The sequence below is a fragment of the Thalassophryne amazonica genome, chromosome 8, assembly GCF_902500255.1.
Source record: "Thalassophryne amazonica chromosome 8, fThaAma1.1, whole genome shotgun sequence".
In the NCBI taxonomy this organism is placed as follows: domain Eukaryota; kingdom Metazoa; phylum Chordata; class Actinopteri; order Batrachoidiformes; family Batrachoididae; genus Thalassophryne; species Thalassophryne amazonica.
The window spans coordinates 117,870,974-117,897,234 of NC_047110.1; the positions used below are offsets into that span (position 1 = coordinate 117,870,974).

Below are 26,261 nucleotides of genomic sequence, written 5' to 3' on the forward strand. Positions count from 1 at the left end.
TCGTAATTATGGGGTGTTGTGTGTAAACATTTGAGGAAAAATTAATTTCATCCATTTTGGAATAACATAAAAAATGTGGAAAAGTGAATTACTGTGAATACTTTCGGATGCACTGTACAGTATCACTAAGGTCCCTTGGGCAAGGTCCTTAATCCCCTTGTTGCTCCCAGCGTGTAGTGAGCGCCTTGTATGGCAGCACCCTGACATTGGCGTGAATGTAAAGCGCTTTGAGTGTCTGATGCAGATTGAAAAGCGCGATATAAATGCAGTCCATTTACCATTTACAGATGTGTCCTTGTTGATAGTTCAGTGCCATCACAGCCCACTTTTTCAGCTCTGCATTTTGACTTCTGTGGGTGGTCCTCAAAGGGTCCTTTCTCTAAGATAGAAAACAACTTCCTGTGATTGCTGCTGACACCCTTGCAATCCTTGGCAGTTTTCAAGGTCCTGTTGCAAAAGAACTCCAACATTCTTGAAGAGTTACAAAACCTTTCATACAGATAATGTGAAAAAAAACTGAAAGAGAGTTGTATAGCAGTCTGTGGGGCTTCAACTCAGTACTGAGGGAAGCTATCAACCGTCCGTGGTCAAACTAGGCTGCTGTTAACATTTTGCGTCACACAACTGAATTCTTCATCTATTGTGTCTTGCAGACTTGTGGCAGTCTGTCTCATCCAGAGGGCTGCGCTGGGTCTCCCTGTGGTGGTCTAGGCTGTGTAGATGATAAAGGACAGCGGCAGTGTGGTGGAAAAGGATGCACAGGTATTGTTGGCGTTGCAGAGACCACACGGCTGAAAGGCAGAGACTCTAAACATGAAATCATCAGTGCCATAGAGGAAGTGGAGAAACTGTCAAAAATGGTAAGTTAATTGATCTAAATTAATGACTACTTTTTTAGTTAGTATGTGCTGTTGCATTTTCTGTACATCTCCACCCTATGGCAGTCACTACCCCTGCAGTTTCAATATGGAGAGACTCCTAAGAATAATAATACATTTTATTTGCAATGCACCTTTCATTAATAAAAATCTCAAAGTGCTAGAATAAAACCTAAATGAATAATAAAATTGAATAAAAAGACTAAGATGCAACAGTTCAAAATTACTGAGACCTGTGAGAGGCCTGTCTAAACAGGTATGTCTTGAGGCTTTTTTTAAAAGCTTCCACAGTCTGTGGAGCCCTCTGATGGTCAGGGAGGGAGTTCCATATATGAGAGGCAGCTGAACAGAAGGCTCCATCTCCCATGGTGTGACGTTTGGTGCGAGGGGGACGGAGGAGATGAACAGAGGGTACGGGAGGATGTGTGGGGAGTTAGGATGTTTTTGAGGTATGTGGGGGGCATTGCCATGGATGCACTGGTGGGTGATGAGAGCAATATTAAAATGGATTCTGTTGGTGATGGGGAGCCAGTGAAGGTATTGGAGAATACGTGTAACATGTTTCTGTTTTCATACTCTCATCAGAATTCTAGCTGCACTGTTTTAAATGTATTGGGGCCTTTGAAGGTTTTTTTTTTCCCAGAGATCCCAAAGAGCAGGGAGTTACAGTAGTTAAGCCTACTATCTTTTTCCTTTCCACTGTGCAAGTCAAGTGTGGGAGCATGCACTGGCACTGCACATCGGCACATCCACCACACTGTGGTGCCACACCAGGTGCTGGATGGCAGTCACCCAAGCAGTCAACTGTTTTATCCCCACCCCTTGAAAATAACCATCCATCTGCCACAGCCAGGTGAACTGTTCCCTTGGCCTTCTTCAGGCACAAAGGTCCTCAACACTGAGGGAGCTGCATGCTGGGTCACGAGCAGAGAAGTATGCTGTATGTCCAAAATGTTGTCGCTGATGTTCCAATTTAGTTCAGTTCAAGTTACATTTACAGTGCCAAATCACAACAAAGTTATCCCAAGGCTCTGCACAAGGGTAAGGTCTAACCTTACCAACCCCGATCAACCATGTAGGCAACAGTAGTAAAGAAAAACTCCTTCAGCCATTTTTTTGAGGACGAAACCTTAAACAGACCAGACTCAGAGGAGCAACCCACTGCTTAGACCAAACTAATAGTACATGATGTTCCCTCATGATGTCAGTGATCTTCCTCAACTCAGCCTCTCTATAACTGTTACTTTGACACAAAGCAATTTCAGTAGGATCCAAGGATCTTCCAAAATGACCTGGTACCAAAGGTTTCTTTTCAGCACTGTAGCCAGGCTGACAAAGAGTCAGAGCTCTATTGAGCTGAGTATTCCTTTAACTTTAACTAGTAATGACTTCATGACTTTCTTTGCTAATAAAATTTTAACTATTAGAGAAAAAATTACTCATAACCATCCCAAAGACATATCATTATCTTTGGCTGCTTTCAGTGATGCCTGTATTTGGTTAGACTCTTTCTCTCAGATTGTTCTGTCTGAGTTATTTTCATTAGTTACTTCATCCAAACCATCAACATGTTTATTAGACCCCATTCCTACCAGGCTGCTCAAGGAAGCCCTACCATTATTTAATGCTTCGATCTTAAATATGATCAATCTATCTTTATTAGTTGGCTATGTACCACAGGCTTTTAAGGTGGCAGTAATTAAACCAGTACTTAAAAAGCCATCACTTGACCCAGCTATCTTAGCTAATTATAGGCCAATCTCCAACCTTCCTTTTCTCTCAAAAATTCTTGAAAGGGTAGTTGTAAAACAGCTAACTGATCATCTGCAGAGGAATGGTCTATTTGAAGAGTTTCAGTCAGGTTTTAGAATTCATCATAGTACAGAAACAGCATTAGTGAAGGTTACAAATGATCTTCTTATGGCCTCGGACAGTGGACTCATCTCTGTGCTTGTTCTGTTAGACCTCAGTGCTGCTTTTGATACTGTTGACCATAAAATTTTATTACAGAGATTAGAGCATGCCATAGGTATTAAAGGCACTGCACTGCGGTGGTTTGAATCATATTTGTCTAATAGATTACAATTTGTTCATGTAAATGGGGAATCTTCTTCACAGACTAAAGTTAATTATGGAGTTCCACAAGGTTCTGTGCTAGGACCAATTTTATTCACTTTATACATGCTTCCCTTAGGCAGTATTATTAGACGGCAGACACCCTCTCTACTTTTAAGATTAGGCTTAAAACTTTCCTTTTTGCTAAAGCTTATAGTTAGCGCTGGATCAGGTGACCCTGAACCATCCCTTAGTTATGCCGCTATAGACTTAGACTGCTGGGGGGGTTCCCATGATGCACTGAGTGTTTCTTTCTCTTTTTGCTCTGTATGCACCACTCTGCATTTAATCATTAGTGATTGATCTCTGCTCCCCTCCACAGCATGTCTTTTTCCTGGTTCTCTCCCTCAGCCCCAACCAGTCCCAGCAGAAGTCTGCCCCTCCCTGAGCCTGGTTCTGCTGGAGGTTTCTTCCTGTTAAAGCCAAGCCAAGCCAAGCCAAGCCTGTGAGCAAGCCAAGTGCTTGCTCACAGGGGGTTATTTTGACCGTTGGGGTTTTTACGTAATTATTGTATGGCCTTGCCTTACAATATAAAGCGCCTTGGGGAAACTCTTTGTTGTGATTTGGCGCTATATAAATAAAATTGATTGATTGATTGATTGATTGATTGATTGATTGATTTTGTGAACAAGATCAAGGACTTACAGCTGGAGGCAGATGAAACTATGGTGTCATTTGATGTGACATCGTTGTTCACCTGCATCCCCACCACTGAGGCCGTCTCAGCTGTGAGGCAGAGACTGCTGGAGGATGTGTCTCTACTTGAAAGGACCAAACTCACTCCAGACCACATCTGCCAACTCTTGGAGATCTGTCTCAACACCACGTATTTCCTGTTTAGGGGGAATTACTACAGGCAGATTCATAGTTGTGCGATGGGGTCTCCGGTATCCCCCATTGTGGCCAATCTGTACATGGAGCGAGTGGAGAAGAGAGCCTTGGCATTGTTCACGGGCATCGCTCCCAGTCACTGGTTCAGATATGTCGATGACACATGGGTTAAAATCAACCAACAGAAAGTTGAGGACTTTACAGAACACATCAACTCGGTGGACTCCAATATCAAGTTCACACATGAGGATGCCAGAAACAACCATTTAGCCTTCTTGGACTGTGATGTTACGATTGGAGAGAACAGGCAGCTCCAGACAGGGGTTTACAGAAAACCCACTCACACTGACCAATATCTGCTCTTTGGCTCAAACCACCCCCTTGAACACAAGCTCGGGGTGATCAGGACTCTTCAACACAGAGCCCTACAGGTGCCCTCAACTGCAGAGGGAAGGGCTAAAGAACAACAACTTGGACAGAAAGCCTTCACAGTATGTGGGTACCCACGATGGTCCCTGGACAAAGTGCAGAAGTCCCAGAAAACAAAGAGACCAGACAGACAGGAGACGGAGACAAGAAGAAGAGGAGTGTCTCTCCCTTATTTAGCAGGAGTAGGGGGAAAACCTACAGAGGATCTTCAGACAGCACAAAATCCCAGTTTACTTTAAACCTGTTAACACCTTGAGACAGAAATTAGTTCACCCTAAGGACAGGATCCCTAGTTACAAACAGAGCAATGTAGTGTATTCTATCAGATGTCAGGAAAACTGTAATGAACACTACATAGGTAAGACTAAGGAACCTTTACACAAAAGGCTATACCAGCACCGCGGAGAGGGCGCAAATGGACCTCAGTCTGCAGTTCATCTCCACCTGAAAGACACTAACCATACGTTTTAGGACAAGGAAGTTAAAATCTTAGCCAGAGAGAAGAAATGGTTTGAGAGAGGTGTCAAGGAAGCATTCTTTGTAAAACAGTTGAAACCCAGCCTTAACCGGGGGGTCTGAGACACACTTTGTCCCCTGTTTACAATGGGGTACTCAGGTCAAAGCAATTTCAGTCTTTTGTTCATGGTAATGAGTCATTCATGTCATCAGGAGAGTCGTCAAGGGAGCCATTAGGAGAGGCTTCCGTCCCATCATTAGGAGGGACAGCTGCCCTGTCATTAGGAGGGTGCTAACTAGAGCACAATAGGTGCTAATTAGAGCTATTGTTTAGTCACTAGCCTATAGCAGTCGGCCTCTCAGTAGGAGTGGTCTGGTTAGGTTTAAAACTCCAGCTTTTGTTGGCTTCTGTATTTTCTTCTCTACAAGAGTCAAGACAGAAGTCAGACTACCAGAGCAAGAATTTTAGCTGAGGAAGCTTCTGCGATTTGAAGCGAAACGTCATCGCGTCAAGCAACCCAGTCCAGTCGAAGATTCAAGCTTCTGTACTATTTCTACATCTTATTCACCTAATGCAGCAATCTATATAATGTTAAAATTTTTAGCTTGACAAATATTTACACTGTAATACTACATTCAGACACTGGACTGTGGCAGTTCCACACTGCGATGGTACTCACGACAAGGACAAACCAGATGTCCTTGTCAACAAAGTCCCACACCAGCAGGCTGATAAACAGCTTCATCCCCTGGGCCACTGCTAACACCCATGGACACACACACTCACCCACAGACCAACTCCCATAACCATTTACAAATGGTTTTCAACACGGAGGTGTTTTTCCTGTCGCGGCACACACAGATTCGCCGAGTCGTCACGGAAACGACTCGGTGAATTTGCGCGCACGTCTTTCATTGCAAAATGTCCTTAAACAGCGGAATGTCCGCATAAAGTCCTCATGTCGGCCTCTTCTGAATCTTCTCTGTTCTCTCATGACGTCCTGGGTGAATTAAGCCTTAAATTAGGATGTTTTCAGGTCGAAACAGGCCGAGGACGGCGCCTGGAAACGCTGCGCGACGTCCCGCTCCGTGGGAAGTCCTTACAGCGAAAGAAACACCCCATAATCTCTCATCAGCCGTTAAACTTTTCACCGAAAACCAGCTGAATTTCTCGAATAGTGTCCACTCGGATATTCCTCACAGGTCCAGAAAAAAGTTTGATAAAGCAACGCGCGCCGTCTCAAGCAGCGTGTGAAACAAAGGAATTCAGCCGAGAGGGCGGGACCACATCTCACTCAAGGCCTGCCCACAGGGAAATTACGTCACCGACGCGTGAAAAAACTCACGCATGCGCACGAGGGTTCAAGCATGATTGGTGTAATTGCATGTCAATCAAATGCATATAGTTAAAAAAAAATAAAAGGGTCGGTTTCTTATCTAATAGACCTCGTATACTGTATATATATATATATATATATATATATATATATATATATATATATAAACAATTATTTGTGGTGTATAAGATGTTATGATTTTCTTTTTGTGTGGTGTACAGTAGCTCTGCGGGATCACCCCTAATTTCATTGTTACCCCCCCAGTACAATGACAATAAAGACTATTCTGTTCTGTCAAGACAAACCAGATATCTTTAATGAGGTGAAGAGATGAGCAGCAAGATATCGATCCTTTAAATGCAGAATCATCTAGTCTTAATCACATAAACGGGAATAATTTCTGTGAAATTACAGGGAGGAATTAATGTATTATCCCTTACCAAAAAGTAGTACATGCAAGTATGTTTCAAGTATACTTCCAGTTTACTTTTTATATACTTATCAGTACTATTTTTTGGTAAGGGATGTCACAAAAGAAAAATTCCTAAGAAACCTTCTTAGCAACAGATACACTGTTCAAAATGCTGAAACTCTGTTTCATTCACTGAGAAAAAGTAAATTCTGTGTTGTTAAAATCGTGCCATTTGAGAGCTTACGGAAATATAAAACGCCAGCTCTCAGAGTCCAGTGTCTGCTCGTTCTGTCTGAACTATACAAAGACTACAGTTACTGTGTATGTACACACACACACACACACACACACACACACACACACACACACACACACACACACACACACACACACACACACACACACACACACACAGTGTGTAACTTACTGTACTGCTGTACTTTGGACCAGGTGTCAGAGGCCAAGCTGAAGGCTGATGAGGCCAAACTGAGCGCTCAAGATGTCCTGTTGAAGACCAACCAGACCAAAGAGAGAATTAATCAAAGCAATGAGGAGCTGCGCCGTGTCATTGGACAAATCCGAGACTTCCTCACACGTAAAATCACCTTTTTTCTAACATGCATTGTTATTGTTTACAGTTCTTGGAATTCTTAGCATGCCACAGTCCAGAATGTAAGAAAATAGTGATACTTCCTGTTTACAAACACTGACGTCACATCCAACCATGTGCATTGATGTCGTTCGCAAGAACGCGTGTAAATCAATAGCACAAAAGAGAAGGTATGGCATCTTCGAGTTCAGGAAGCAATTCAGTGGTCTCAGAATCCATTTGAAACCTAGATTGTACGGCAAAAGCAAGGTAGTTCTCTAAGCTAACCTACGGTGAAGGTCTTTGTAGGCTTCCCGATCCATATGAAGTGTTGGATTTGTTTACTGAGTTGACCGACAATAAATCCGAACTGTACTTACTGTATTTACCTTCAGTGCCTGTGTCGGAAAGTGAGTAACTTTATTGAATTGGTGTGCCAGACAAACATAGATTTGAATGAATGAATGAATTTATTTGGTACACACAGACCCAAAATAACAAAGAAAACTCACAAAGAAAACAATCCAGCAACGCACCTGTGTGCCCAAAAGGGTGTAGGCAGAAGCAAAGCTTATTTACCCCTTTAACCAAAAAAAAAAAAAGTATACACATGGATAGAACAAAATACATACACCCATGATAACTAATACAAAATATAAATTAATCACTGGGCTAAAATTTCAAAACTCAAACATAGAAACAGTAACACTACCTCTAACCTTAGTGACATGAAATTTGGGGTTCCACAGGGGTCTGTCTTAGGCCCCCTGCTTTTCTCCCTTTATATAGCACCCCTTGCGCACATATTGCGGCGTTTTGGGATTACCTTTCACTGCTATGCAGATGATACTCAGTTATACATGCCGATAACTGCTGGTAATCTCGTTCACATAAAATCCTTAGAAGATTGCCTTGCATCAGTGAGAAGTTGGATGTCTAGAAACTTCCTACTTTTAAACTCTGATAAGACTGAAATGATGGTTCTTGGTCCAGTGAGACATCGGCATCAATTTGACCAGTTAACACTCAGCCTAGGCTCATGTGTCATACATCACACTGACAAAGTGAGGAACCTTGGGGTAATTTTTGATCCTGCGTTGTCCTTTGACCTCCACATTAGAGATATTACAAGGACTGCTTTCTTCCACCTGCGAAATATAGCGAAGCTTCATCCTATCCTGTCTATGACTGATGCTGAGACCCTGATCCATACATTTATCTCTTCTAGATTGGACTACTGCAAAGTTCTATTTTCTGGTTTACTGCAGTCCAGCATTAGGGCTCTCCAATTGGTTCAAAATGCTGCAGCCAGACTTTTGACACAAAGCAGAAAGTTCAATCAATCAATCAATCAATCAATTTTTTTATATAGGGCCAAATCACAACAAACAGTTGCCCCAAGGCGCTTTATATTGTAAGGCAAGGCCATACAATAATTATGTAAAACCCCAACGGTCAAAACGACCCCCTGTGAGCAAGCACTTGGCTACAGTGGGAAGGAAAAACTCCCTTTTAACAGGAAGAAACCTCCAGCAGAACCAGGCTCAGGGAGGGGCAGTCTTCTGCTGGGACTGGTTGGGGCTGAGGGAGAGAACCAGGAAAAAGACATGCTGTGGAGGGGAGCAGAGATCGATCACTAATGATTAAATGCAGAGTGGTGCATACAGAGCAAAACGAGAAAGAAAAAGTGCATCATGGGAACCCCCCAGCAGTCTACGTCTATAGCAGCATAACTAAGGGATGGTTCAGGGTCACCTGATCCAGCCCTAACTATAAGCTTTAGCAAAAAGGAAAGTTTTAAGCCTAATCTTAAAAGTAGAGAGGGTGTCTGTCTCCCTGATCCGAATTGGGAGCTGGTTCCACAGGAGAGGAGCCTGAAAGCTGAAGGCTCTGCCTCCCATTCTACTCTTACAAACCCTAGGAACTACAAGTAAGCCTGCAGTCTGAGAGCGAAGCGCTCTATTGGGGTGATATGGTACTACGAGGTCCCTAAGATAAGATGGGACCTGATTATTCAAAACCTTATAAGTAAGAAGAAGAATTTTAAATTCTATTCTAGAATTAACAGGAAGCCAATGAAGAGAGGCCAATATGGGTGAGATATGCTCTCTCCTTCTAGTCCCCGTCAGTACTCTAGCTGCAGCATTTTGAATCAACTGAAGGCTTTTTAGGGAACTTTTAGGACAACCTGATAATAATGAATTACAATAGTCCAGCCTAGAGTAAATAAATGCATGAATTAGTTTTTCAGCATCACTCTGAGACAAGACCTTTCTGATTTTAGAGATATTGCGTAAATGCAAAAAAGCAGTCCTACATATTTGTTTAATATGCGCTTTGAATGACATATCCTGATCAAAAATGACTCCAAGATTTCTCACAGTATTACTAGAGGTCAGGGTAATGCCATCCAGAGTAAGGATCTGGTTAGACACCATGTTTCTAAGATTTGTGGGGCCAAGTACAATAACTTCAGTTTTATCTGAGTTTAAAAGCAGGAAATTAGAGGTCATCCATGTCTTTATGTCTGTAAGACAATCCTGCAGTTTAGCTAATTGGTGTGTGTCCTCTGGCTTCATGGATAGATAAAGCTGGGTATCATCTGCGTAACAATGAAAATTTAAGCAATACCGTCTAATAATACTGCCTAAGGGAAGCATGTATAAAGTGAATAAAATTGGTCCTAGCACAGAACCTTGTGGAACTCCATAATTAACTTTAGTCTGTGAAGAAGATTCCCCATTTACATGAACAAATTGTAATCTATTAGATAAATATGATTCAAACCACCGCAGCGCAGTGCCTTTAGTACCTATGGCATGCTCTAATCTCTGTAATAAAATTTTATGGTCAACAGTATCAAAAGCAGCACTGAGGTCTAACAGAACAAGCACAGAGATGAGTCCACTGTCCGAGGCCATAAGAAGATCATTTGTAACCTTCACTAATGCTGTTTCTGTACTATGATGAATTCTAAAACCTGACTGAAACTCTTCAAATAGACCATTCCTCTGCAGATGATCAGTTAGCTGTTTTACAACTACCCTTTCAAGAATTTTTGAGAGAAAAGGAAGGTTGGAGATTGGCCTATAATTAGCTAAGATAGCTGGGTCAAGTGATGGCTTTTTAAGTAATGGTTTAATTACTGCCACCTTAAAAGCCTGTGGTACATAGCCAACTAACAAAGATAGATTGATCATATTTAAGATTGAAGCATTAAATAATGGTAGGGCTTCCTTGAGCAGCCTGGTAGGAATGGGGTCTAATAAACATGTTGATGGTTTGGATGAAGTAACTAATGAAAATAACTCAGACAGAACATTCGGAGAGAAAGAGTCTAACCAAATACCGGCATCACTGAAAGCAGCCAAAGATAACGATACGTCTTTGGGATGGTTATGAGTAATTTTTTCTCTAATAGTTAAAATTTTGTTAGCAAAGAAAGTCATGAAGTCATTACTAGTTAAAGTTAATGGAATACTCAGCTCAATAGAGCTCTGACTCTTTGTTAGCCTGGCTACAGTGCTGAAAAGAAACCTGGGGTTGTTCTTATTTTCTTCAATTAGTGATGAGTAGAAAGATGTCCTAGCTTTACGGAGGGCTTTTTTATAGAGCAACAGACTCTTTTTCCAGGCTAAGTGAAGATCTTCTAAATTAGTGAGACGCCATTTCCTCTCCAACTTACGGGTTATCTGCTTTAAGCTACGAGTTTGTGAGTTATACCACGGAGTCAGACACTTCTGATTTAAAGCTCTCTTTTTCAGAGGAGCTACAGCATCCAAAGTTGTCTTCAATGAGGATGTAAAACTATTGACGAGATACTCTATCTCCCTTACAGAGTTTAGGTAGCTACTCTGCACTGTGTTGTTATATGGCATTAGAGAACATAAAGAAGGAATCATATCCTTAAACCTAGTTACAGCGCTTTCTGAAAGACTTCTAGTGTAATGAAACTTATTCCCCACTGCTGGGTAGTCCATCAGAGTAAATGTAAATGTTATTAAGAAATGATCAGACAGAAGGGAGTTTTCAGGGAATACTGTTAAGTCTTCTATTTCCATACCATAAGTCAGAATAAGATCTAAGATATGATTAAAGTGGTGGGTGGACTCATTTACTTTTTGAGCAAAGCCAATAGAGTCTAATAATAGATTAAATGCAGTGTTGAGGCTGTCATTCTCAGCATCTGTGTGGATGTTAAAATCGCCCACTATAATTATCTTATCTGAGCTAAGCACTAAGTCAGACAAAAGGTCTGAAAATTCACAGAGAAACTCACAGTAACGACCAGGTGGACGATAGATAATAACAAATAAAACTGGTTTTGGGGACTCCCAATTTGGATGGACAAGACTAAGAGACAAGCTTTCAAATGAATTAAAGCTCTGTTTGGGTTTTTGATTAATTAATAAGCTGGAATGGAAGATTGCTGCTAATCCTCCGCCCCGGCCCGTGCTACGAGCATTCTGGCAGTTAGTGTGACTCGGGGGTGTTGACTCATTTAAACTAACATATTCATCCTGCTGTAACCAGGTTTCTGTTAGGCAGAATAAATCAATATGTTGATCAATTATTATATCATTTACCAACAGGGACTTAGAAGAGAGAGACCTAATGTTTAATAGACCACATTTAACTGTTTTAGTCTGTGGTGCAGTTGAAGGTGCTATATTATTTTTTCTTTTTGAATTTTTATGCTTAAATAGATTTTTGCTGGTTATTGGTAGTCTGGGAGCAGGCACCGTCTCTACGGGGATGGGGTAATGAGGGGATGGCAGGGGGAGAGAAGCTGCAGAGAGGTGTGTAAGACTACAACTCTGCTTCGACCACATTACACCCATTTTGGCGTCTCTTCACTGGCTTCCTGTCCCAGTGAGATGAGATTTTAAGGTTCTGCTACTAACCTATAAAATTATTCATGGACTGGCACCTCCCTACCTAGCTGACTTAATTAAACCTTACGTACCGGCCCGGGCTTTACGTTCTCAGGGTGCAGGACTACTTTGTGTCCCTAAGGTGAATAAGAAGTCTGCGGGTCACAGAGCTTTCTCTTATCGTGCCCCTGTTCTGTGGAATGATCTCCCTGCTTCAATAAAACAGTTAGATTCTGTGGAGACTTTCAAGTCCAGACTTAAGACGCACTTATTTTCCCTTTCATATGGCTAGCATACTGGTACAGTTTTGTTTTACGCTTTTTACTCTTTAAATTCATTTTATTAGTAAACGGTCCGTGCCGTGGGCTCAACTTTATCTAAATTCTGGGTCTTTTAGTGAAGTTTAGGGCTAGTGGCCGGCGATCACATTAGTATTTCTTCTGTTTGTCTTGTTGTTTAATGCTGACAAATTATACAGTATTTTTTATCTTTCTGATGCCTGATTCTGTTTTTTTGTCTCTGTTTAAGGTGCAGCTCCATCCAGAGATGGGAGTTGTGTTTGTGCTGGAGACCCTCCTCTCCTGTGCACCAACTGCATTTCCTGTATATTTGTTTTGTGAATTGTTCTGTAATTTGTCTCTGTATCATGGCCCAAGCAGAGGGTCACCCCCTTGAGTCTGGTCTGCTTGAGGTTTCTTCCTCAGAGGGAGTTTTTTCTTACCACTGTTGCTCTGGGGGTTGGTAAGGTTAGACCTTACCTGTGTGAAGCACCTTGAGGCAACTGTTGTGATTTGGTGCTATATAAATGAAAATAAGTTGAATTGAATTGAAATTGAAATTGAATTGAAACAGCAGTGATACAAGATACAAGATAATTTATTGATCATATGCAGGTTAACACAGAGTCAACAGTGCAATGAAATGCTTAGGATGAGAAGGACTGTTCAAACTCGCAGGAAAGTACTAATAGCATGCAATATAAATACAGAAAATATAAGCATATGTAAAAAAAATAAATAAAAATAATAGTCAGCAGTAGTCAGGTTGTAGTATTCACAGGTTGTAGTATTGTTCATACTGCACATAGCATTATTGCACATGACATATTGCACAGGTAATAATAAATAGTAAAAACTGAGATGAGTTCTGAAAAGTAAGGTGGTGACATACAAGATACAGTCACAGTGATAACAGCAATAGACATATAGTGTTAAAGAAGTGGCTTAGTGCAGTGTTATTATCATAGTTCTGTGTTATTTAGAGTTCAGTAGTCTGACAGCCTGTGGATAGTAACTGTTCCTGAGTCTTTTGGTACGGGCTGGCAGACTCCTATACCTCCTGCCAGGGGGTAACAGTTCGAATAGTCCTTTTGCAGGGTGAGTGTGATCCTTAATGATACTGCGTGCCTTACGCTGGCACCGACTGTGGTAAACGTCCTGGATGGTGGGAAGACTGCTGCCAGTGAGGTCCTCAGCCGTGCACACCACCCTCTGCAGTGCTTTCTGACTCTGGCTGGTGCAGCTCCCGTACCACACTGTGAGGCAGCCCGTCAGCACACTGATGATGCACCTGTAGACGTTCGTGAGGATGGTGGTGTTTGTGCCAAACTTCTTCAGCCTTCTCAGGAAGTAGAGTCTCTGCCGGGCTTTCTTAACCACAGTGTCTGCATGTAAGGTCCAGGATAAGTCCTTGGTGATGTGGACGCCTACGAACTTGAAGCTGCTGACCTGCTCCACCTCGGTGTTGTTGATGTGGATGTGGGAGTGCTGACCTCCGCGCTGTCTCCTGAAGTCCACTATCATCTCCTTAGTTTTGCTGACGTTCAGAGAGAGGTTATTCTTCTGGCACCAGCTGGTCAGTGATTTCACCTCATCTCTGTTGGCAGTCTCATTGTTGTCAGTGATGAGGCCCAAGATGGTGGTGTCGTCAGCAAACTTGAGGATCACGTTAGAGCAGTGCTTGGCTGTACAGTCATACGTGAAGAGGGAGTAGAGAAGTGGACTGAGAACACAGCCCTGAGGAGCACCCGTGCTGAGGACAAGTGTGGAGGAGAGGTGTCTGCCGATTCTCACCACCTGTGGTCTGTTAGTGAGGAAGTCCAAGATCCAGCAGCATATGGACTTCTCCAGTCCTAGGGCAGTGAGCTTGGTGACCAGTTTGGAGGGGATTATGGTGTTGAATGCTGAGCTGTAATCAATGAAGAGCATTCTCACATACGTATTCCCCTTCTCCAGATGGCTGAGGGAGGTATGAACTGCCAGAGCAATGGCGTCCTCTGTCAACCTGTTTGCTCTGTATGTGAACTGCAGGGTGTCTAGGGTGTCGGGGAGGGAGGCACAGATATGTTTCTTAATGATCCGCTCAAAGCACTTCATGATGACAGATGTGAGTGCTATGGGCTGAAAGTCATTTAGGCAGGTTGCTGTGGGGGTCTTTGGGATAGGGACAACGGTGGAGGTCTTGAGGACCTCCATGCTGTAGTCCTCTCCTCTATCTCCTATTGTTTGCCTATATGGTCTCTCACCACAAATGATGTTCTTGATCCTGTGGCTCGACTGTACAACAGAGCTTTTAAAATTCACTGTCAACTTCCAGGTTGGACCCACCATTGTATAGCTCTGTCCAGATCAAATGCTCTGACCTTCAACAACTATATAAGTAGTATGGCTATTAGATTCTATTTTCAGTTAAAAAACTTCAACCTGCCACCAGCTCTGTTGGCTCTAGTACCAACTACAAACTCTCAAAGGAGGACCAGATCAACATCAGTGGAACAGCTCCAAATCCCTTCTTATAAAAACACCTATGGACAAAGATCATTCTTCTACATCTATACTAAGGTGTGGAATGATATCCCTCTGGGCACTAGAACTATCAGCTCAGAGATACTATTTAAAAAATTTACAGAGACGATTTATTGAATAGTTATTCGTGTAACCACTGATCTACCTTTCTCACTTGTCTGATGTTTTTATCTTTTTATTTATGTATTTATGATTTTATGAATGTGTGCTGTACATATTAGGTTTATTGTCCACATGATTGAATGAAATGATTGTTTGTGTGTAGGTTTATGTGTAAAACAGGAACCTGCTGTAAAACAGTTTTAACTGAGTCAGGCCTGGGGTAATGTGCAATTGTGCTTTTAACCTTTTTCCTGTATAATAAATGAAATGAAATGAAATGAGGGTGGTGGGCACAATAGACAAGCTCAGTGACTGAAGATGTTGGTAAACACCTCGGCGAGTTGGTCAGTGCAGACTCTCAGCACCTGCCCTGGGATGCCGTCAGGCCCTGGAGCCTTATGAGGGTTTACTTTCTTGAACGCCCGTCTCACTGTAGCTGTGTCTATGTGGAGTGTGGCGTCCTCACTGTCCACATGTGGTTTGGTGACAGGTGTGGTGTTGTCTGCATCAGACCGGGCGTAGAAGGTGTTGAGCTCGTCCGGGAATGATGCGCTGGACATCTGCACAGACCTGCTCCTCCCCTTGTAGTCCGTCACGCACGTCATGCACATTGTTTGCGTGTGTGTGTTTGTGCTTGTTTGCATGTGTGTTTGTGTTTTTGTGTGTATCTGTGTGTGTTTTAATTTCACTGTATGAAAGTGTGTTTAGCTGCAGCACGGTGACTCGTGTAAGTTGTTTCTGTAGTGGATCTGCTGGGGGAGAAGCTAAAGGAACTTATCATATGAAAGCAGTGCACCCAAAAACAAAACAAAACTGATAAACCTACTTTTTTTTTTTGCCAACTACTGTAGTTAACAAACACACGTGACCACATTCATGACATCACAGGAGGTATCACTAAAAGTTTGTCCAGAAATAAATGCAAATGAACCAGCTTTCTAAAATCAAGTTAACAACTACAAACCTGCTTTCATATGATAAGTTCCTTTAGCTTCTCCCCCAGCAGATCCACTACAGACTCATGTTTGAAACCAGGAGCCCGTCATGATGCAAATCCACATTACAAAGAGAATGGACACATGTGGTCTGGAACCAAGAACCCCGTGATATGAAGCAACTTACATGAGTCACTGTGCTGCAGCTAAACACACTGTCATACAGTAAAATTAAAACACACACACACAGATACACACAAAAACATAAACACACACAAGCAAACAATTTCAATTTATTTATTTTTTTTATATAGGCTGCAGCACGCTCCATTTCCTAATAAATGAATTAAAAGAGTAAAGAGCATAGAAACATACTGTACCAGTATGCTGCCATACGAAAGGGAAAATCAATCAATCAATCAATCAATTTTTTTTTATATAGCGCCAAATCACAACAAACAGTTGCCCCAAGGCGCTTTATATTGTAAGGCAAAGCCATACAATAATTATGTAAAACCCCAACGGTCAAAACGACCCCCTGTGAGAAAGCACTTGGCTACAGTGGGAAGGAAAAACTCCCTTTTAACAGGAAGAAACCTCCAGCAGAACCAGGCTCAGGGAGGGGCAGTCTTCTGCTGGGACTGGTTGGGGCTGAGGGAGAGAACCAGGAAAAAGACATGCTGTGGAGGGGAGCAGAGATCAATCACTAATGATTAAATGCAGAGTGGTGCATACAGAGCAAAAAGAGAAAGAAACAGTGCATCATGGGAACCCTCCAGCAGTCTAAGTCTATAGCAGCATAACTAAGGGATGGTTCAGGGTCACCTGATCCAGCCCTAACTATAAGCTTTAGCAAAAAGGAAAGTTTTAAGCCTAATCTTAAAAGTAGAGAGGGTGTCTGTCTCCCTGATCTGAATTGGGAGCTGGTTCCACAGGAGAGGAGCCTGAAAGCTGAAGGCTCTGCCTCCCATTCTACTCTTACAAACCCTAGGAACTACAAGTAAGCCTGCAGTCTGAGAGCGAAGCGCTCTATTGGGGTGATATGGTACTATGAGGTCCCTAAGATAAGATGGGACCTGATTATTCAAAACCTTATAAGTAAGAAGAAGAATTTTAAATTCTATTCTAGAATTAACAGGAAGCCAATGAAGAGAGGCCAATATGGGTGAGATATGCTCTCTCCTTCTAGTCCCCGTCAGTACTCTAGCTGCAGCATTTTGAATTAACTGAAGGCTTTTTAGGGAACTTTTAGGACAACCTGATAATAATGAATTACAATAGTCCAGCCTAGAGGAAATAAATGCATGAATTAGTTTTTCAGCATCACTCTGAGACAAGACCTTTCTGATTTTAGAGATATTGCGTAAATGCAAAAAAGCAGTCCTACATATTTGTTTAATATGCGCTTTGAATGACATATCCTGATCAAAAATGACTCCAAGATTTCTCACAGTATTACTAGAGGTCAGGGTAATGCCATCCAGAGTAAGGATCTGGTTAGACACCATGTTTCTAAGATTTGTGGGGCCAAGTACAATAACTTCAGTTTTATCTGAGTTTAAAAGCAGGAAATTAGAGGTCATCCATGTCTTTATGTCTGTAAGACAATCCTGCAGTTTAGCTAATTGGTGTGTGTCCTCTGGCTTCATGGATAGATAAAGCTGGGTATCATCTGCGTAACAATGAAAATTTAAGCAATACCGTCTAATAATACTGCCTAAGGGAAGCATGTATAAAGTGAATAAAATTGGTCCTAGCACAGAACCTTGTGGAACTCCATAATTAACTTTAGTCTGTGAAGAAGATTCCCCATTTACATGAACAAATTGTAATCTATTAGATAAATATGATTCAAACCACCGCAGCACAGTGCCTTTAATACCTATGACATGCTCTAATCTCTGTAATAAAATTTTATGGTCAACAGTATCAAAAGCAGCACTGAGGTCTAACAGAACAAGCACAGAGATGAGTCCACTGTCTGAGGCCATAAGAAGATCATTTGTAACCTTCACTAATGCTGGTGGTTGGCTCTCACTAAAGACTCTAAATAAGTGCATCTTAAGTCTGAACTTGAAAGTCTCCACAGAATCTGTTTTATTGATGCAGGGAGATCATTCCACAGAACAGGGGCACGATAAGAGAAAGCTCTGTGACCTGCAGACTTCTTATTCACCTTAGGGACACAAAGTAGTCCTGCACCCTGAGAAGATATCAGAAGATAATTGGTCTGATGATGTTTAAAAGTTATTTGAAAAGCTAATCCATGAGCAAAAACATTAGCTTTGATAATGATCTGTTATTGGATTTGCTGAACTGTGCCCACCACTGACTAGGGCTGCAGCTATCGATTATTTTTGTAATCAAGTATTCTATCAATTATTCTGGCGATTAATTAATAAACAACATCAGTAGTCCAGGGTTCTCCCTAAGCAATGGCACAATGTCGCTGTGCCAAAATCTTGACATTTTGCTGAAATGGCGATGGGATGTGGCTTTCTGTTCTGTTTTTTTCCCCCAACTTGTAAAATGTAACCATTTTGAGTTGGCTTTTTTTAAGGTTGGTGGACTGGATCCCTACGTGATTTTTTTTTAAATCCCAGTTTCTCTGCGATTCAGCAGATGCATTTCAGCAGGAGGTTGAACATGCAGCCTCGCAGTTACTGTTTTTTTTTTAAGTTACTGTTATTTCTACCTGGTTCTTTTTATGTAAAATCCTGCCCCTTACCAAAAACCAAACCATTGTATTCCTCATTTTGAGTTTATTCAAGGTCACGTTAGAAACCAGGCCTGGGACCCTCACAGACAGTGTCCATCTGTGAAAGGCCCCTAAAATGAGTCATACAACACTTTTTATACCTTGTGGGTGTTAACATGGGTGTGGTTTAGTCTCACATTTCTAATGTTACTGGCTCTCACCAACAGGGGGAGCTCTCCCTGTATGTGAAACTTGGACAGATGATAGAGTAAAACTTAACATATTTCTCAGAACTTCCAAACAAATAACACAAATACTTAATAGCTAACATAAAACAAAGAATTAGCACAGATATTATCTAACATTTTGTGAAGCATTGTGTGTTGCCCAGAAAAAGCAAAACACTTAGTGTGAGTCTGAACAGCAGCAGACATTGACTGTGGGAATCCGGCCGTCACTCACCACGTGGAGCAGACCATGCGTTTTTAATAACAGACAAACACTCTGCTTCACTTTAAATGTGCAGTAAGTCTGTTTCAGATGATCAGTGTGGAGCAGTGGCAGCTGGCCCATAGGGGGCGCTCGGGCGCTGCCCTCCTAGATGTGGAGGGGAAAAGTCATAATATATATTTAAAAAGTATTATCAATGTCAGTTTGACTTAATAGTATGTGCCTACATGTAATATAAATGATTAAAACAACACTTCCTCCAACTGACTCTCATTCAGCAGTGCATTTCCACCGACAGAAGCAGAGAACGTATCATTCCTCGTCTTGGGCGCTCATTCAAGCGCCCTTGAAGTGCAGCGAAATAACCAATTGTATGTAGTTACTAGGGAAAATTAATAAATATTTGGCAAATCAACATTGCCAAAATTAATGGCTTTGGGGCACCAGAATTTGAGCCCTTGCTACAAAAATGGGGGAACGTTAGATTACAGTCAGTGATACACGTGACGCTGCAGCTGCTGCTGTCAGTCAGTCAGGAAGAGATGATGGTGATGTTTGGGTTATATTTATTTATTTTGATTTTGTCTCTGTGTGTTTTGCTGGAGTAAGTTGAAGAACTCTTCGGAGGTTTAAAACGGGACAAAACTAATCAAATCAATAACACCAAAGTTTGACGGGGATCCTTATGGAGGTGCGCACATCAGATCTTTCTCGTGGTTTAATGACAGTTGCACATCCCGGTTGGAGGAGAGACGTTTGTCTGACTCGTTATAAACCGTGTCAGGCTTCATTCACACTGTCAGCGCGCACACGTCACAGAGGCTGCTGATCTGCGCTCTTTACTGCGGGGTGGAAAGAAGCGCATCCACCTCTGTCAGCTGCAGACTGACTCCTCTGGATCCACTTCAGCTCAGGTGAGCTGACGAGCTGCTCGGATTTATTCCCCAATGTTGTTCCTGGTGTGGAAACGAGGGTGAAAATTTAAGATAAAGGAATGAGTGATGTTTTTTTTGTTTGTTTTAGGGGTCAAAGCTGTGATCTTTATTGGGACAGCAGACCAGTTAGAATGGTAATAGGGGAGGCCGGGGCTGTTTGTAACAGTGTTCAAAGCTGCAGCCATGCTGGTATTTTGATTTCACTTTACACGTTATGAGGATCAGTTCACAGAAGTGAAATATTCTTTGGAGTATTCCACACTCTAAAACAAATTATTTGCTCAGTTTAAAAACAAAATAAAACCCTAAAATAGCAATTTGCATGTTTTTTTTTAAAGAAATTCTAACTTATAGTCAGACAAACCCAAGTTTAGCAACACATTTAATGAAGTGGTTTTGTAAACTTCATTTGCTTTGTCCTCTACACTGTTAATTAATTTTAACCAATTTGATTTAAAGGTTTTGGTGTTATTAGTTAGTCAAGTTATTTAAGTTTTTCTAGCTTCTTTAGTTTGCCTCCATTCTACTCAGTAATGTTCATGCAAAATATTACCTTAATTTTCTCTCTCTCTCACACACACACACACACACACATTTTCTCTCTCTCTCTCTGAAGGTCGTGTGAACATTGTGATATTTTCTATTTTGTTAAGGTCGGTGTCATTGTGAACCCCAGGATCTGTTTGTCTGAAGATAATGTCAGTTCAGTACAGTTTGATGTACTATGTGTGTAATTAGTGTCAAATGGTGAAATGTTCTTTGCTCAAGAACTTGAGTCTTGTATTTGATACTGTTCCTTTCCAAAGTAGAAATGGGGCCTAATATAGCTGTAAATGGTTAACTTGATCTGTAAAACTGCTGATTTTGAGAAGGACATGAAATGATTATTGTGGAATTGTAGTCATTTTCCGACTGTTCTCTTGAATGCCTGTACTGGACAAGACAGGGAATCTATTGGCACAGCAGCCCCACCAAGACTGTTTTTCACCAGCCGCCACTGGTGTGGAGCCTCTTTCTCTTAAAAGGCTTTATTTTACTCTCTGTCGCATTGGAAAGAGGTAGCTTTAAGGGCTAAATTATTAGCTGTTACACAGCCTGTCTGGGGACATTACAGCGCCCCACACAGGCCTGGCCTATGTACTACAACCTTAAACGTCTCTGTGGAATGATATTTTCTAAAAGCAGGCTGCAGTGGCTCAAAGAGATTATTCTCAGTAAGATAGTCCACGAGCTGCCGTGACACCACTTTTTCCAGAATTTTAGCTGGTTCAGAACGCTGCCGCCAGACTTCTGACACGTAGCAGAAGGTCTGAACATATCACCCATTTTGGCATCTTTGCACTGGCTCCCTGTCTCTGTGAGAGCAGATTTTAAGGTTTTGTTATTGACTTATAAGGTTGTTCATGGACTGGCGCCATGTTATCTGGCTGATCTGGTGGAACCTTACGTGCCGGCCTGGGCTTTGCGGTCGCAGGATGTGTGACTTCTCTGTGTTCCCAGGGTGAAGAAGAAGTCAGTAAATGAGCCTCTACTAACACTGATTGGTTGACTCATTCATTCTATGTAAAAACCAACACGTTACTGTGACGTGTGTTGGTGTTTACATTTAAATCTGCTTTTGTAAAATATGCCATTTTATTCATATGTAAAAAAAAAAAGGCCATTTGCAAAGGCCAAAAGTCAAATTGTGATTACCGTCTGATATACACGGGGTCAAAATGCGTAGAACACTGCCAGTTACTGGCACCCAGATGCTCAGAACCTTACCCATAATCCTTTGCGTACCTGGTTTTGTTTTGTTTTTTTTTCGTGCGCCAGAGTTGCTGTGGTTTAAATAACAGAATCCACGACGACAATTGTAAATGAACATGATACAACCAAAATGTACATTTTTATTACTTTAGCTGCTGCAAGAGGCTGCAACAACTCTCAGGCACGCAAAGGATTATGGGATATTTCAATACTTAGGGCGAATACTGTAGATGGCAGTAGAGACTGTGAAAACTTGCCAAACAGTTATTCCAAATAATCCATGTGTTACGTTTAATCGCGTGGAATTTAATAAACACAAACCGAATTTCAGACATCTTATATATATTACTCTGGAACAAAGACAGCAAACAGTGTAGGACAATAAGCAGAATGTTATAGAGCAAACAGGAATCGATTGCAACTCACAGTGAGTCCAACTGAAAATAATGGAGAAGCAACCTGAGCTTCTTCTGGCATTTTTATATAAAATAAACATAATATGAGTGAAGCATCACTCAGCGGCATGAAGCTCACTCATGGTACAGGGCGTCCTAAACAGGAAGTGCCAATTTTCAAATCCACAGTAAAACAGGAAATGTTCAAATGTCAAACACTTCCTGGCATGGGTGGAGCTAGAGCGGAGGCCGGGGTTTCACTGGACTCTCCTGAAATGTGATTGGACACAGATAATTGACATGTCACAGCACCACACGTCTGGTTGAAAGAGCTGCATTTTGAAATCAGTGAGTCACATTGAATGCTAGGTTCCTCCTGTCCAGTAGTTGGTGCTGTGTACCACAAAAAATTCTAATCCACCTTAGTAGAAAAAGAAAAATTTTTGTTTCAGATTTGAACTTAACATGTCGTTTGAACTATGGACTTCTGTCAATCAATCAATCAATTTTATTTATATAGTGCCAAATCACAACAAACAGTTGCCCCAAGGCGCTTTATATTGTAAGGCAAAGCCATACAATAATTATGGAAAAACCCCAACGGTCAAAACGACCCCCTGTGAGCAAGCACTTGGCGACAGTGGGAAGGAAAATCTCCCTTTTAACAGGAAGAAACCTCCAGCAGAACCAGGCTCAGGGAGGGGCAGTCTTCTGCTGGGACTGGTTGGGGCTGAGGGAGAGAACCAGGAAAAAGACATGCTGTGGAGGGGAGCAGAGATCAATCACTAATGATTAAATGCAGAGTGGTGCATACAGAGCAAAAAGAGAAAGAAACACTCAGTGCATCATGGGAACCCCCCAGCAGTCTAAGTCTATAGCAGCATAACTAAGGGATGGTTCAGGGTCACCTGATCCAGCCCTAACTATAAGCTTTAGAAAAAAGGAAAGTTTTAAGCCTAATCTTAAAAGTAGAGAGGGTGTCTGTCTCCCTGATCTGAATTGGGAGCTGGTTCCACAGGAGAGGAGCCTGAAAGCTGAAGGCTCTGCCTCCCATTCTACTCTTACAAACCCTAGGAACTACAAGTAAGCCTGCAGTCTGAGAGCGAAGCGCTCTATTGGGGTGATATGGTACTATGAGGTCCCTAAGATAAGATGGGACCTGATTATTCAAAACCTTATAAGTAAGAAGAAGAATTTTAAATTCTATTCTAGAATTAACAGGAAGCCAATGAAGAGAGGCCAATATGGGTGAAATATGCTCTCTCCTTCTAGTCCCCGTCAGTACTCTAGCTGCAGCATTTTGAATTAACTGAAGGCTTTTCAGGGAACTTTTAGGACAACCTGATAATAATGAATTACAATAGTCCAGCCTAGAGGAAATAAATGCATGAATTAGTTTTTCAGCATCACTCTGAGACAAGACCTTTCTAATTTTAGAGATATTGCGTAAATGCAAAAAAGCAGTCCTACATATTTGTTTAATATGCGCTTTGAATGACATATCCTGATCAAAAATGACTCCAAGATTTCTCACAGTATTACTAAAGGTCAGGGTAATGCCATCCAGAGTAAGGATCTGGTTAGACACCATGTTTCTAAGATTTGTGGGGCCAAGTACAATAACTTCAGTTTTATCTGAGTTTAAAAGCAGGAAATTAGAGGTCATCCATGTCTTTATGTCTGTAAGACAATCCTGCAGTTTAGCTAATTGGTGTGTGTCCTCTGGCTTCATGGATAGATAAAGCTGGGTATCATCTGCGTAACAATGAAAATTTAAGCAATACCGTCTAATAAGGGAAGCATGTATAAAGTGAATAAAATTGGTCCTAGCACAGAACCTTGTGGAACTCCATAATTAACTTTAGTCTGTGAAGAAGATTCCCCATTTACATGAATAAATTGTAATCTATTAGACAAATGTGATTCAAACCACCGCAGCGCAGTGCCTTTAATACCTATGGCATGCTCTAATCTCTGTAATAAAATTTTATGGTCAACAGTATCAAAAGCAGCACTGAGGTCTAACAGAACAAGCACAGAGATAAGTCCACTGTCTGAGGCCATAAGAAGATCATTTGTAACCTTCACTAATGCTGTTTCTGTACTATGATGAATTCTAAAACCTGACTGAAACTCTTCAAATAGACCATTCCTCTGCAGATGATCAGTTAGCTGTTTTACAACTACCCTTTCAAGAATTTTTGAGAGAAAATGACACCAAACGTTCTAATGACACCAAACTTATATTGGTGAGTAAACGATCATATTTTATGTCAGAAATGAGGTCCAGGTTGTTAAAAGCAGCATTTCTCCTTTAATTCGGGTGGTTTATTGTTGTTGGCTTATTAGTGCAGCAGATAACTGAAACAATCCTTCAAATGATGATACAAGCATCAAATTCAGCACAAAGACAGCTGGAGCTAAATTAATGGAGCAATTTTAACTTTTGACCCCTGTACAAACTGAAACTGACCTTTGTCACCATTCTTGCTGCTTTTACCTCATAACTCCATAACATTCAGTCGCAGATTGTCCAAACTATACCTTTTTGGAATCTTTATGATCAGGCAAATAATGTTGTGTAGTTTTCTATATGATTGTTGGTACCTTTTTATTTTTTTCAAAAACTATATGGATTTGAGTCATATGTTTTTACGTCAGCCAAGCTTGAACCTTCGTGCGCATGTGTGAGTTTTTTCACGCCTGTCGGTTGCATCATTTGCCTGTGGGCAGGCTTTGAGTGAGCACTGCTCCACCCCTCTCGTCGTTGTTTCATTGTGAGGAAATGGCGGAATGATTTGGGCTTTTTTTCCATCAGAATTTTTTCAGAAACTGTTAGAGACAGGCAGCTGGAAACCATTAGAAAAAGTTATCTGGCTTTCGGTGAAAATTTTACGGGCTTCACAGAGAATAAGGACTGTTACTACAGCTTTAAGGACGGCCCACAATGGCGCACGGCGCGCCGCGGTCCGAGCCGCCATCCAGAGGCAGAAACCACCAGATCATTTCTAAATGGATGGCTGTATGGCTCCGGGACCATCGTGTGCAATTTCTCTGGTTATCACAAGAGCTGGACATCAGCCATTTTCCGGCAGATTTCACTTTTAACAAGAGATTTTGTCAGGGAAAGCCACGCGGAGGCTTCGCGTGTCACAACCGATTAGCTGATGAAGTGAGACAAAGGAACACCTCTGTTTCGGAGTGCCAGAGGACAAGTTGGGACAAGCCCAGCTCTCCACAATTACTCTTATACTCACTCGACTGCTAAGCACTGAAAGCCGAGATAGGCATGTCCCAACTTGTCCTCTAACACTCCGAAACGGAGGTGTTCCTTTGTCTCGCTCCATCAGCGAATCGGTCGTGACGCGTGATGCCTCTGCGTGGCTTTCCATGACAAAATCTCTTGTTAAAAGTGAAATCTCCTTATTCTCTGTGAAGCCCGTAAAATTTTCACCGAAAGCCAGATAAATTTTTCTAATGGTTTCCAGCTGCCTGTCTCTAACAGTTTCTGAAAAAATTCTGATGGAAAAAAAGCCCAAATCATTCCGCTATTTCCTCGCAATGAAACAATGACGAGAGGGGTGGACCAGTGCTCACTCAAAGCCTGCCCACAGGCGAATGACGCAACCGACAGGCGTGGAAAAACTCACGCATGCGCACGAGGGTTCAAGCTTGGCTGCCGTAAAAACATATGAATCAAATCCATATAGTTTCAGAAAAAAATAAAAAGGTACGATACTTTTCTAACAGACCTCGTATATTTGCATGTGACAAACATGTTGACATCTTGAGGTGATTTCACTGATTAACTGATTCCATCTGCTCAAAGTGATACGCGTAGTAATCAGTGAACGGAGCCCACCAGAAGCTGAAAGGTTTTTGCCATGCTCATGCTCCCCTGAAGCATTACTCAAAATAAAGTCTGAATTACCTAAATGGCATGGTGAGATGCTGACGAGCTTCGCTCATTCATGTCCGCAACATGTCCATATTAACATCTATAAACCCAGAGAATATATTCACAAGAGTTTTAGGCACAATATACAAAGGGTTTAATGCTGTTGTCCATGTGAAGCCTGATCAGAGCGTCTCAAATGCATTTCTCCTGTCATGACTGTACTGAGATTACCCATAATGCACATGGACATAGCATGTCCACACTAAAACCTTCAAAATTAGTGCAATATTTTAAAACTAAAACATATAGCTGATGTTTTCACTTTATAAAATTTCAGACGTGACGTTAATTTAAATAACTTGTCCAAAATT

General features: G+C 41.6%; 1 protein-coding gene across 1 annotated transcript in view; it reads left to right on the forward strand.

Moving 5' to 3' along the window:
* Positions 1-26,261, forward strand: part of LOC117515001 (laminin subunit beta-1-like) — a 476,107-nt gene that overhangs the window by 357,918 nt on the left and 91,928 nt on the right. Inside the window, exons 47-48 of the mRNA XM_034175563.1 lie at positions 654-860; positions 6,909-7,053. Coding sequence (XP_034031454.1) covers positions 654-860; positions 6,909-7,053 — 352 coding nt within the window. The remainder of the gene's footprint in view (positions 1-653; positions 861-6,908; positions 7,054-26,261) is intronic.